The sequence below is a fragment of the Pyrus communis genome, chromosome 11 (genome assembly GCF_041283825.1).
Source record: "Pyrus communis isolate YQ-2024b chromosome 11, ASM4128382v1, whole genome shotgun sequence".
NCBI lineage: Eukaryota > Viridiplantae > Streptophyta > Magnoliopsida > Rosales > Rosaceae > Pyrus > Pyrus communis.
This window is the reverse complement of record NC_142575.1, coordinates 9,463,512-9,476,658: the sequence shown is the minus strand read 5'-3', so window position 1 is coordinate 9,476,658 and position 13,147 is coordinate 9,463,512. Positions and strand designations below refer to the sequence as shown.

The 13,147-nt window shown below is 35.2% G+C and overlaps 1 protein-coding gene across 1 annotated transcript; it reads right to left on the bottom strand.

Moving 5' to 3' along the window:
• Nucleotides 1-2,574: 2,574 nt before the first annotated feature.
• Nucleotides 2,575-10,066, bottom strand: LOC137742115 (MLO-like protein 6). The gene is made up of 15 exons (XM_068481871.2): nucleotides 9,787-10,066; nucleotides 9,606-9,663; nucleotides 9,084-9,340; nucleotides 8,283-8,399; nucleotides 8,120-8,180; nucleotides 7,820-7,908; nucleotides 5,232-5,306; nucleotides 4,909-5,003; nucleotides 4,767-4,816; nucleotides 4,589-4,629; nucleotides 4,300-4,473; nucleotides 4,124-4,159; nucleotides 3,939-4,006; nucleotides 3,779-3,839; nucleotides 2,575-3,453 (listed from the first exon to the last, which is right to left on the bottom strand). The coding sequence occupies exons 1-15, from the start codon at nucleotides 9,907-9,909 to the stop codon at nucleotides 2,965-2,967; spliced, it is 1,794 nt and encodes a 597-aa protein (XP_068337972.2). The 5' UTR covers nucleotides 9,910-10,066; the 3' UTR covers nucleotides 2,575-2,964.
• Between the last annotated feature and the right edge of the window lie 3,081 nt (nucleotides 10,067-13,147).

The window sequence follows — 13,147 nt, the reverse complement described above, 5'->3', positions numbered from 1 at the left end:
TAAAATAATAAAATACTAAAACCTAGCTTTTAAAACCGTGTGACTACTCCCTAGGAAATCTAAAAATAATAAAATATTAAAACCTATAGACTACTCCCAAGCAAACCTAGGAAACATGTTCGTAACTTTCACTGAAGTAAACAATTTATTTAATATTTTTAACTCTTTCTTTTTCTAAAAGTAATCTTAGTGTCGTAGCTTTTACTTATTGAGTAAGCTATAATAATTAAAAACAATAAAATATTTTGTGCCCTATCAACTGAAGTAAACAACTAAAATTCACTTAAAAAAAAAAAAATGAGCACTGCGAACAATAAATTATATGTACTCCTTGAGGCCAAAAAGCACCAACAATTGTGTTCATATACCAATAGTAATAGTGCAGCTACTATCTTTGTGTATGTGCCCTCTATGGACGTCACCATTGATTAGAGAGCACAATACAACCATGTGTGCTCAAAGAGTTGAGCACAAATAAGGTTTTCTTTTTGTGCCCTGTTCTGACACCTGTGTCAGATGTCATTTCAGATTCATGTTAGCACAATTTTTGTAATTGTGCCCTATCAATTAAATTAAAAAAAAAATTAAAAATAACAAATTCGAAATACCCTACAATCTGAAACAAACATTTGAAAATGTATATTCATCCTTTCAGGCAGTCATCCTTCAGGTGAATGTGCCTATGCTCCACGCGCCATCCACAACAGTACCACATGCAGCGACAGTGCGACCTGCAGCCACGCCAGGGGTTTCAGAGTTCGTTTTGGTCCAAAACACAACCATTTTCAACAATTCAAAAGCTAAAACAAAGCTACAAAGGTAAGTATTTGAAACTTACCTTCTTCAAGGCCATTGGGTGGCTAGTGATAGTCTAAAATCATAGCCCTCGCTGGAAATAAGGGGAATTTGTCCCCTGAGTTGAAACTGCATCCAAACTTAACCAAAGCAGGCATGCAGTGCACGAAAACGTCTCTAAACAACTTAAAGAACCTAACTAAGGTGTTTTCGAGACTCACCCATACTGGATTCGACATAAAATCTCGTCGGGGAATTTTTTATTTTTTATTTTTTTTACAGAAGCAAATCAAGCAATAGATAACTTAATCGACCCTAACAAACAAATACAACGAAATACATACATCTGGGAGTCAGATGGGTATATTCTTCAGTAACTAATTTCTTAATTTGAAGATAAAGCCGACTGATTCGCAAATAAGGAACTATACGGCTACCACAACAACTCACAGAAGCAATGCAAACAAGATGAAACAAAACTATGGACAAACTACCTAATTCGAGAATGAAATCATCAAATCATCAAGTCTCCATTGTGAGGACAAAGTTGCTTCTAAAGCGATCTATAACAGCCACATAAGGAAGAACCGCCATAAATTTGTCTTGATGAGGCAGCTCAAATGTCGTACAAGACACCCATGTATTATTTTAGTGTCCATGTCCAAGACGGAACACTTGAACAGGGAGTTGGGGGACTTGTTAACGCAGGGTCCCCTTCGACCCCTAAAGTGGTATCAGCCTGGGAAACCAATGCGCATGGGAAGAAAGAAAAACCGAGGCCCAAAGGAAGAAAGAAAGACCGAGGCCCCATGGAAGTAGAAAGGGCACCCTTAAGTGCTATGGACAATCGCTCAACATTCTGGTTTGCCCGCCAAATTGGTGGCAAGTTGGCATACTGGTAACTTTATAGCACAAAGTCCTAGGAGCAGGCCTACTCGGATCCCAACCCCAAGCCGCATGTTGGCGATTAGTGAGAACATAAGCCTATGAAGGAACATAAAGGCTATCAGATCAACCACTCATGTGTGGGTTTTCTCAAACCCGAGGTCCGAGCAAGGCGTTGGGTACACGTTGGCCGATGAAGACATGCATTCAGACCTGAACAAATTTCACTTCACTCCCACATGTTGACTGAAGGATGGAGTAGTAGCTAGCAAGTCATGTCTGTATACTTGGCTCATTAAATGCGAGGACGGTGAAGTATTCAAGCCCAAAGACTTTTGAGGCTCACTAAGAGCCTATATGAGGTGGAAGAGTACCTCTTATGAGGGTCGGAAAAAAAAAGAAAAGAAAAAGATTAGATCATAGCCGAGTGCTCTTTGTAACCAATTCTCAATATATATACGAGCACCACAGTTGACGTAGCCTAATTTTGAGAGGTGAACCGCTTAATTAGTCCTTCTTGTTAAGTTGCTAATGTCTTAATCTTGAGCACACCAAGGGCCGATTGCACTTGTCTTTGTTAACCTCCCAGTTTTGAGTGCTAACATTAAGTTATTAATTAATCCATAATTTAATAAAATACTGATTAATGATTATTATTTAATATTTTGCTGAATAAAAGTATTTCCTTGGTCTCACTGCTATTAATTTATAGAGATTTAATTGTAGTACTAATAGAAAATGATAGTGCTATCTACACACCCATTTCATTTTTCGCACACATCTTTCAATTTGTGACCGTCAGATCGAATGACTGGAAGAAAATCAATGGCAAAAAATTAACAAGAGCATGTGAGGAGTAAAAATGAGCGAGGAAATAGCACTATCCATAGAAAATCACCAAAAGTCATCAACTGCATATATATTGTGAGAGGCAAATATCAGCTCTTCAAACAGAATATTAATGCTATTTGGCATTCAGGATCGTGACTTTGTGCGTAAGATTTAGAGGCATTTATTTACAGAAAAATGCTATAACATAAAGGCACAATAAAACAATTGAGACAGTCACTGTATGTGTATCTCCATCCCTGCCAAATAAAAAGCAAATCAAGAGCATAATTGAGTAAAAAAAAAAACATATATATATATAACACTATTAGGCAGGATGCAAAATGTGTGGCTTCAAGCATCTCCATTCTCTCCGATAATTGCGTCATCGTCCTTGCTATCATCATTGTCACCATCATTGCCGATCTCTAATGCATAATGCAACAAATTTTCGAGCTATTGTATACGTTGCCTCTTGTCAAATGAGAAGTCTTTCGACCGCTCCATGTTAATTTCTTGTTGTGTTCGAGCAGGTTCCATGGTAGTAATACTAGTATTAGTTATTGTAGTTTTCCCATGAACCGAATTTTGTTCATTGACATCAACCCTCTCACGGTCTACATCTCCCATTTCAATATGGTGGTGGTAAGAGGATGAAGTGCCATCTACATGGAGGTGGTGTGAGGGGGAGGGTGATTCGTTGGCCCAACGTTCACCCTCGAAATTTGATCTTCTTGGTGATGCATGGAAACTATCCACTTCGCTCCGATAGTTCCGGAGGAGGTAGGTGGGGGACGTGTGGTGGGATGGAGTGGCTGGTCTGCTAGACATTGGGGTTACGGAGCCTTTGTTCTGCTTTATGTGCTTCCTGGCGGTGTGATGCCAGTTGCGTAAAGCTGCGGCTACTCTTTCATTGAATATGGTTGGTTTCATGGTTGAGCCCATCTGCACAAACCAACATATAAACTCAAATATTAATTTCAAGATTTATTCAATTCAGTCATCGATATAGTGAAAACATGTTTATATGTGCGATTCAGATTCACTCGGACAATGATATATAAGAACAAGTGTCATATACTGACAAACTTATTCATAATCATACGACTAGAACTTAGGACCTGCTCTTTAAAGTAAAGATTGAATGTCATTACGACTAATAGCCATTTTATCACGTAAATTCACAAATTAGATCAATTTGGTTATCATTAAAACTACGTGGTTGCTCAATTAAATCTATGAATTGATGATCATATATTTAGATCATTACCTGTGTGACAAGGGCATAGAGGGGGAGAGTGACATAACTGCAGAGAATCTGTATGAGGATCCTGAAAACCGCCACCGTTAATTGTGTGTTAGAACAATTTTAACGGTTAGGAAAATAGGAAATAATTAAGAGTTAAGTCCAAGGAAGAAGTGAGACTCACCCCATTGAAACTCTGATGATCACGTCCTCAGTGTGCTCGTGAAAACAAGATTTCAAGCTAAATTCATACTGAAATGCCAAAAATTATCAGATAATTAGTATACTATTTCACTTTTCTTATTTACTTATCTAATAAATCTCAGATTAATTAACCAATTAATTAATAATTAGGAAAATGTAACTTACCCAACTCCATGCAAAGAAAGCAAGCTGGAAGGCATTCTGATATTGATAAAAAGATAATGCACAAGGATCAGTGTATATGTATATATATAGGGTTTAGGAACTCTAGGAATTAATTAACTAAGTTCATATTAATATAATTTAAAGTACTGAAAACTCTGTTAAAATTATTCAGGTACCTGAAAGAGAACAAAGTTGATGAGGTAGAGAATGAGACGAGGGCGGTTGAACCAAAAGAGATGATCACCAGGTTGAACCACAGGAAGCCCCTTTACAACCTCTCCACTTTCTTGAATTCGAAGACCCATTTTTGTGATGATCACCTGTAGCTTGGTACCCACCAAGAGAATGATCTGAACGTCCAAGTGCATTTTCCACCGTTAGATCTATCTATCTATCTATCTTGTGGTCCCACTATTATATTATGATTACTTGGTAGATTATGATGAGGGAAGAGATTTTACTTACGATCAATGGGATGAACGGTAGCCAAAGATAAGAATACCAGCCTGTCCAAACGAAATTCAAGTAAGCTTAATCAAATAAGTAATGTTGAAACATTTAAGAGTTTAAAGTGTACGTGTTATGAGTTGAACATATATAATTTAGTAGGTGAAGATGTGATGAAATATATGAGTTTACTCACCGTGAGTATTAAAAAGTAGGAATATCACAGCAAAGAACCAAATCGGAGGACTGCAGTTTGAAACAAAGAAAATGGAAGTTTATGTCAACAAACAGTGAAATAAAAAGGACAAAAAAGTAGAAGAAAACACCAAATCACTAACCTGATTCCCACAACCACCTTGAAATCCTCTTCAAGTGATCTGTTTATGTATTTTTGGAAATTAAAATTCTGATGGCTTTGGGGTGCCAAATGTGCCTGAAATATTGTTGTGCAATATGTTATTGGTTACAAAATATAATTATTATTTATCGCAATCTTATATGTCATAACCAAGCAAAACTTCATTGAATCAATACATTAATTATATTAATTTTTTTTTCCACACATTGTATGAACGTGTACGTAATAGTTGTCAATTTGTGAAAACAAGGCGTAGAACTTTTGAAATTTCATCACCTGGGTAGATTATGATAAAGCACTTACCATGATAAACCCATGCCGCAAGGTTAAGTAATCCACTTTGGGAACGGACCTTACAAATTGTCTAAAAAAACAAACCTGCAAATAGTATAAAATAAATAGATGGTAAGGCAAAAGAAAGAAGAGAAAATGCTTTTCAAAAAACAAAAGCTTTATATGAAGACCTAGCTAGGAATAGGAATTCTTATGAGAAGTCTTGAACTTCCACCATTATTGCTTATTCTGTGACACATGAAGATCTTCTGTAGCTCACAATGTCGTGAAATATGAATAAAATCAAATTTGGTGTCCTTTGTAAAAGTCAAACTATCAGACAAAAAAAAGGAGGAAATTGTCCTGTGCATGGGCACCTCCCAGTTCATATCTATAGTGGCAAACTTAGACCCTCGATGCCGCATGGCATGACGAATTAAAATGAAGCCAATTCGTATTGCCAAAGCTTTCTTATATAATCTCATTATTTGTATACACAATTCAGAAGAATATCTAGAAGGCTAGAAGGGTCTTCATCCTTATATTGACTTCAAAAGCTAAAATCATAGATGAATGCTTGAAAAAAGCACTTTTACAAAATAACCAAAAAGCTCTTTCACACCATTTTTTCAAAAAAAAAAAAAAAAAAACACAGCTTTCACACCATTCGTATTTGTAAAACCACTTAAAGGGATTCTTGTTTATAAAAAAAAAAAAAAAAAAAAGAGAAAGAAAGAAAAGAAAACAACTTAAAGAGACGACTCTAATATATAGGCTATACCCTAATCTTGGTGTTTGGCTTTTCTGAATATCTCTTGCATGTTAATATAAATTTTAGAAGAGATCTATCTGTACACTAGGACCCTACTCACACTCCTACAATATTTGCATACTTCTGCAGTATGTTCCGATAACATACAAAATGTTAAATGGCACATTATAAAAAGTGAATGCTAAACAATCTTGTCTATCAAGAGTACTGTTCTAAAAATTTCCGTCTAGGCGTTAAACGATTGGTCATTGCCCCGATTAATTTCTAGGCGTTAAACGATTGGTCATTCCACCTAGATCCTGTTAGGTCGCTACTCTCACTTAAACAGAAAATACATAACTTTCATTATACATATTTTATTTTTTCAAGAAATTATAAGAAACTTCTTTAGTATTTCGATGAACACTCACTATATATTTGTTCCTCATGTTTTTAATATGTTCTAATACTTTATAATCTATATGTCATTCTATTTTGCAATTTATATATCTTAATACAATTATATATTTTTTTAAGCATAAGTAGTCATTTCTTTATATGTTATATAATAGATTTAATTAAAAAAAAAAAAAAAACTGTTTAGGCGCTAGAGAATTAGTGTATGCATCCGTTTATAATAACATTATTGTTACTTGTAACTTAGTTAGTTGAGAGTATTATCTTAGCATCACCAGGTTCTTGAGTTACTGTCGTACACCTTGTACAAAAATTTCAACAACTTTATCAAACTTCTATCAGGCCTTAAGCTTCTTATTAACCCAATGGCCATTCCACGGTCATTCTCCTTGGCAGCTTTAATTTTCTTATTAAATGACATGTTAGTTAGAACGTCGCGTCATTCTATTGTGCTAATTAATAAGAGAGAACATTGATTAGTGACACATGACCAAAATTACCAAGGGAACTCTAATTCTTTTCGTAAAAATAAACTTTAGAAAGGAGAAGTATTACTGAATCAGGGTTTAGTTAAGAAGGAAAGATAGAACAAATACTCGAATCGAACCCTACATACTTTTAGCCACTCTTTGAAAAAAGTGTTAATACTCTGACATGCGTTACGTATTACTACGTTTATTTTATAGAAGTTAAATTTGAAGAGCTGAGGAATACTATATTATGCATATCTTAAGAACGAGATCAGTTAACCTTTCGTTGTTGTAAATTTTTCTAGTTACTAAACCTCCACATCATTCTAGCTTTATAATCTTAATTTTCTTTGTAATTATTTTTAAATAAACCTATTTATGTTACAAGAATCACTTGATTATTATTTTTCGTGTGTACATGTGAAATCTCAAAAGGCAGTGTATTTTTATGTGAAAGGAATTATTGCTTCCTTGACTATCAACCACTGATCAAATAATAATACTAACATAAGTTTCCACGCAACTAACAATTGTTAACTATTTAGATTCTTTATTGTTTGATAAGAAAATGAATAAAAAAAATATCAATGTGGAAGTCAATCTGATGGCGAATACTAAATTCACCACAAAAAATTCATGTAGCAAGAAACAAAAATTTGAAAGTATTTAAGCCATTAGGGTTAGCCTAGCAGTGAAAATGGACATTATAAGGCATATAAAGTACGTAAGTCAATGAGGTTAGTATAGTAAAGAAGGTCGGCAGGATAATAGATAGGAGTAGATTAGGTTTAGAATTCAACGCAATTCAATTTTAACCAAAATATTATTTTTGTTATTTTGAAAGATTTCAATAAGAACCAGGCGATTAATAATGATGTATATATTAACATTTACATGCCATGCATGCATAAAATGCACAGTGATAACTATTTTACTAACATAAAGGATAAAGGGAAAATGAGTGGCTAGAGAGCTCTTACTATCCACATAAGGAAAGGTGTTTTGGTCCAGTAACTCATATGCCTCCTCCCAAAAGATGTGTCCCTTGCAAACCTGAATCTCTCTGGGTCTATCGTAAACGTAACACACGCGAAACAAAAGTGTTAAATAATTGAATGATCCATTGACTCTGAATAATTTCATTTCATATATTGTAGTTGAACTTTAAAAGTCACAATTAGAGACTACAAGACTTTAATAATCCATTATTTCATTTAATTAATTTGGATGTTTAGAAATTTTTGGCTCTTGGAGATTATTTATTAATTTGCAGTACTAACCATGCGAAAATTGATATTCAGCTGTTCTTGTTTCCTTTTCCCACCGCTTCCAACTTCCCATCTGAACTCACCAAATAGTCATCATAATCAATTAATTTCCATTGATTATAATTAATTAAAAGAGAAAAAGAAAGATCAGTTAATTAATTGTAAATTGATGTACCTTTGCTCTTCCTAAAGCCATTGTGAGAATGCAATAAAGGACATGGAAAACAGCCAACACGAAGATAAAAATGTGCAGTTGATGAATACCATCCGCAGATATAAAAGGTACTTTACCCTGCAAAATTTGAGTAGACATTCTATGAGCCTTAATTCCTACATTATAAACAAATATTTATGTGTTTGATTCATTCCTAATTAGTTTCTGGTTTGCATTTTGAAACTGCTTAGAGATCAAGTTTAATTCACCAACTCGGTTTCTTGTAAAAACCAAATTGATTCCGATTCACCTCTAATTTATATATCTGCATGGACTTGTCTGATAACTATAATATATTACGTGCACTTGTCTGATAGGATATACTGTTTTATTTATATAATATAAGCAATGCTAGCTGATAAATGTCTACTTTGTTTATTGAGTGCATCTGAAGGAAAAGTCTAAAATACAGAATTTGTACATCATGATAATTATTTATGCTGGGTGAATTTTTTGAATAATTAACAATAGTTTGTTTAGGTGCTAAACAATTCTCCCTTTTATGAAATAATGAACAATAGTTTGTTTTAGGTACTAAACAATTTTTTCCTTTTTATGTTGTATCAACAGTTCAATAAAAAACAATGAGTATATTTTTACCAAAAGAAAAAAAAAAACAATGAGTATCAAAAGAAAAGGAATTTCCCTTTTATGCCGAGGCACAACAATGTACCTTGGCCCATTTTTTATTCTAGGAACAAAAATAGAATTGAAAAAAAAATTTGTAGATTAAAATAAGTGGTGAACGTTCGTAGTTCCTACCTTTGCTGAACATTTGTCGGTGCCAGCAGCAGCCAGAACACGGCGTGAGCCACCACCAGTCTCGTTAAACAGAGAGAGCAGTTTCCTGCTCGGGGTTTCATCCTCATACTCCAAATCCTCTTCCTTATTCAATTTGTATTCTTGCTTCTTGCCACACGGATGCCAAGTGTTGCCAATTTTCTGTGATATGCATATGTTTGATATTGGTCCTTGTCCCACAGTTAAGAGCAAGGATATGAACCCCAATAACATAAGCTCTATTACACCCACAAACACAGATAAAACGTAGGTATTAGCTCAATAATCTCAATATGTTAACTCTCACAAAATTAATTAACGAGCGGGAAATGATTGCTACACCATTTTTCTCCTCGGGCACAACGCTGATTATTTATAGCCTTTTGATCGGAAAAACAAAGAATCAAGACACGAAAAATAGACCGGCTGTGCACAAGGAGAAAAGTGGTGTCCATAAATCATTTCCAGTTAATCAGTTAGTCTATGATTTGACATGGGTTTTACCTGATTTGATCTTTTCTAGTGCTTCGTAAAGGGCGCTTTTGTGTTTCTTCTTTAACCACTGCAAAAATGGTGAAAGAATTAATGTAATGAAATTCTAACTCAGGAGAGTAAACTAATGAAGAATCAGAAGTCGGTCTAAGCACCCAAATTAATGAACTTTCAGTTGAAGTATGATTTTTACCTTTGCTATAAGTTCGATTATGTGTTCAATGATTATTGAAATCAAGACCAAAACAAAACAGACTACGGCAACAGCCCACGTCGGCGTTTGCTCTAACGATCTTCCAGACGTTGCCGCTGCCATGTTTTCTGGATTAAGTTGCCCAATTGACAAAGAAGAATGAAATGAAACAACAAAAGTTATCGAATCATGAATATGTGAGAGAGAGAGAGAGAGAGAGAGAGAGAGAGAATATGAAATGAACAGGTGAAGGTAATAGAGATGTTGCGGGTGTTAAAACGAGTTGAAATGAACTCAAGGAAAGAAAAATAGAAGGGATTGCAGTGGATAATTTTGACTTTTGAACGCGTAAGAGAATTCAGAGAGTCTCTACTTGATCTGTTAAAAAAAAATAAAATATCAAACACAGTTATATTTGACTGAATAATAGTCTCCCCACCCCCCTCTTAATATCTCTGACTGAATAATGTCCCCCCTCCCTTTACCCTTTGCAATCATGCACTTTTTTGTCATTTAATTTCTAAACTTTTGTCTACAAATTTAATTTTTTTAACATTATCTTTTATTTTATTAAATTAACTGCCAAATAAACTTTCTTAAAATTGAGACTTTCTATGAATTCTACGTTACATCATTTTTTTAGCACAATTTCGTGTCAAGATTTTAAAACATTATGTTAAAAAGATAAGGTAGAGGAGAATCCCATTTTAAGATAGTTTACTTAGCATTTCTCTTTTTCCCACATACAACATTATATATTAGACCTGACATTCGTATCGTTTTTGTGACATACTCGATATCTTAACGGATCGTGTCGTGTAACACCCGTTAAAGTAAACGAGTAATATGATCCGTGTGATATCCCATTCCCAAAATCAGTATTTTATTTAATTTTTGATGTATTTTGGAGATTTAACTGAAGTTAGTTTGTTAACTTCTCCGATTTCGACAAAAGTGAAGTGAAGGGTATTTTTATCATTTCGAATCTCAACCTTTTTGATCAACTCTTGAGTTGTTTAGATAGACTTTAATTTCACAAGCGCATAGGCACAAACAGATCTCAATTCCGAGTTAAAACGAAGAAGTTAGAGTCATTTGAAGTTGGAGAGCATTTTGATAATTTACCCAAGATGCTATAATTAGAGGGAAACCTCCAGAGAGTTGGGAAGGTTTCTAAAAAAAGGGGACGGGTTTGATTCTGACCCGTTTTGGGGTGAATTGGACCTGTTAACCCGCAAACTTGACCCGCTCATATCTCCTTCATTCGTTCTCCATTTTGAGTGATCTTGGTGTCCATGGAAAGCTCTTGACGAGCCCTACATTTCTGCGGGTTTTCCGGCGGTTTTGTCATTTTTCCGGTGATTCCAGCATCCATTTCCTTTGAGTGTGGTATGAAACTTCATCTACTCTCTTCATAATCTTCAAGTTGGTATTTTGGTTCTTGCTTTCGTATTCGTTTTAGATTGGGTGTTTAGAACCCTAGAAACCCGGTTTTTCCGAATGAATTTGGATGGTTTCCGGTTAGAATTTGTCATTGACCTAGCTGTGAATAATGTTTACCTTGTTGAGCTCTAGCTACCATGTAAATTTGACCCTTTTTGGTTAAGGTCGAAAATTCGGGTTTTCTAAACCCTCCACCTTGGCTACCACGGCGTGTGGCGGTGCGTGGGACCATCCAAAAATGTTGTCTAAGTACCAAATACCTTCTAGTGACCCTGTGAACCTATGCCTAGCTCGGTTTCCCGAAATTCAATTGTTTGGTGCGGTGATCAAATTGGACCGCCACTCGTTTGTGTGATTGACGACAATCCGATCGTTGGATCGTCGTACAATTTTGTGAGCACCCTAGTTATTAGTTTTTGGACCTTTGAGAACTTATGGATCGGGAATCTGATAAGCGGATCTTTCGAATTGAAGAACTAGGTTTGTTGACCTTAGTAGACTTACCTTATCGACAGTTGATGTTCTAGTCAACGTGCTTTACTCTAGAGTGTCGTTTATCTTTAGTTTGTTGTTAAGGCTTGATGGAGCTTAGTTGGCTCATCTCAATGATGCATCGTTCCTGGTTGACGTGTTTCTCGATTTACGTGCAAATGGCACTTGACCTCGATTTGTCTGTCAGTCTTGTTAAGTTTCCTAAGTGAGGTTTTGTGTGTTGTATTAGGTTCCTGGAGGCGGAGTTGGTGGATCTGAAAGTGCAAATAACCTAGGTGAGTGACATTAATATTATGTGATATGATGTAGTGTCATTCCTACACAACTTCGGGTTGTGTGATGGCTAAGAATGTTATCAGAAGACATGTGGTGAGACTCAAAATTGATTAACCATTCTTATGCATATAATGAGGCATATGGTGGTTAAATTATAATGTATATGGAAACTGGACCCTTGTGATTACTCAAAAATGATGAAAGGCGAGTGATGAGTCACAATCTGAAGAGAATTGCATAATAATATTGACGGTGATGATATTGATAGTTGATATGGTATACAGAAGAAATGTCATGTGTGGACGTAGCACTACTTTGACATTTAATCATCATTTATTTTCACATATGTTGTATTATTGTCACTCACACGAGTTTCGTAGCTTATCCGGGTTTTGCTTTGCCTGGTGCGCCATTCCCACGACATAGGGTTATTTTACAGAGTAACGGGTAGTGATTAGATGAGAAGATTGCAGGTGGTGTAGCTGTGTGGGCAGTGCACTAGAGTGTAGGATTGCCACCCTTTGTTGTAAGTTATTCCATTGAAGTTTTGATGTATATTATATGTATGAGTCTCAATGACTCCTTGTATTTTATACTGTACCGCTACTGTCCTTCCGTCACATGTCCATTCCGGATGTATCTCGGGATCAGGGCGTGACAACCCAACCTGAAATCGACCCGTTAATATTATCAAGTAATATGACCCGACCCGTTACCAGTTAAGGAAAAATATATTTTAAATCAATAAATAATGAAAATGAAAAACATAATTTGACCCCAAAAAATTTGAAAACATAACACTAAATTTGTACATGTATATCAGGAGTTGCGTTTCAAGGTGAAGGAAACCTTGCATGTCATTTACAATAAAACCCTTCAATTTTCATCAATCACCAAGGGACATGATATTGGTAAAAATTCAAACAACGATGTACCCATCCTCAAAGTGTATTGGATGCGATCATGAGCATTTGCATATTTTTTTTTCACATTTTTCGCATTTGCAAATTAATTATTATATTTTTGTTAATGTGTTTGGTGTTTTTTTATTTTTATTTTAAAGAAATGATATTATCTACACTAAGGAGAGGGGTATTCTTAGCCTCTCAATGAGCTAGCAATAATGTGGTTCAAATTCGCATTTGGCGAG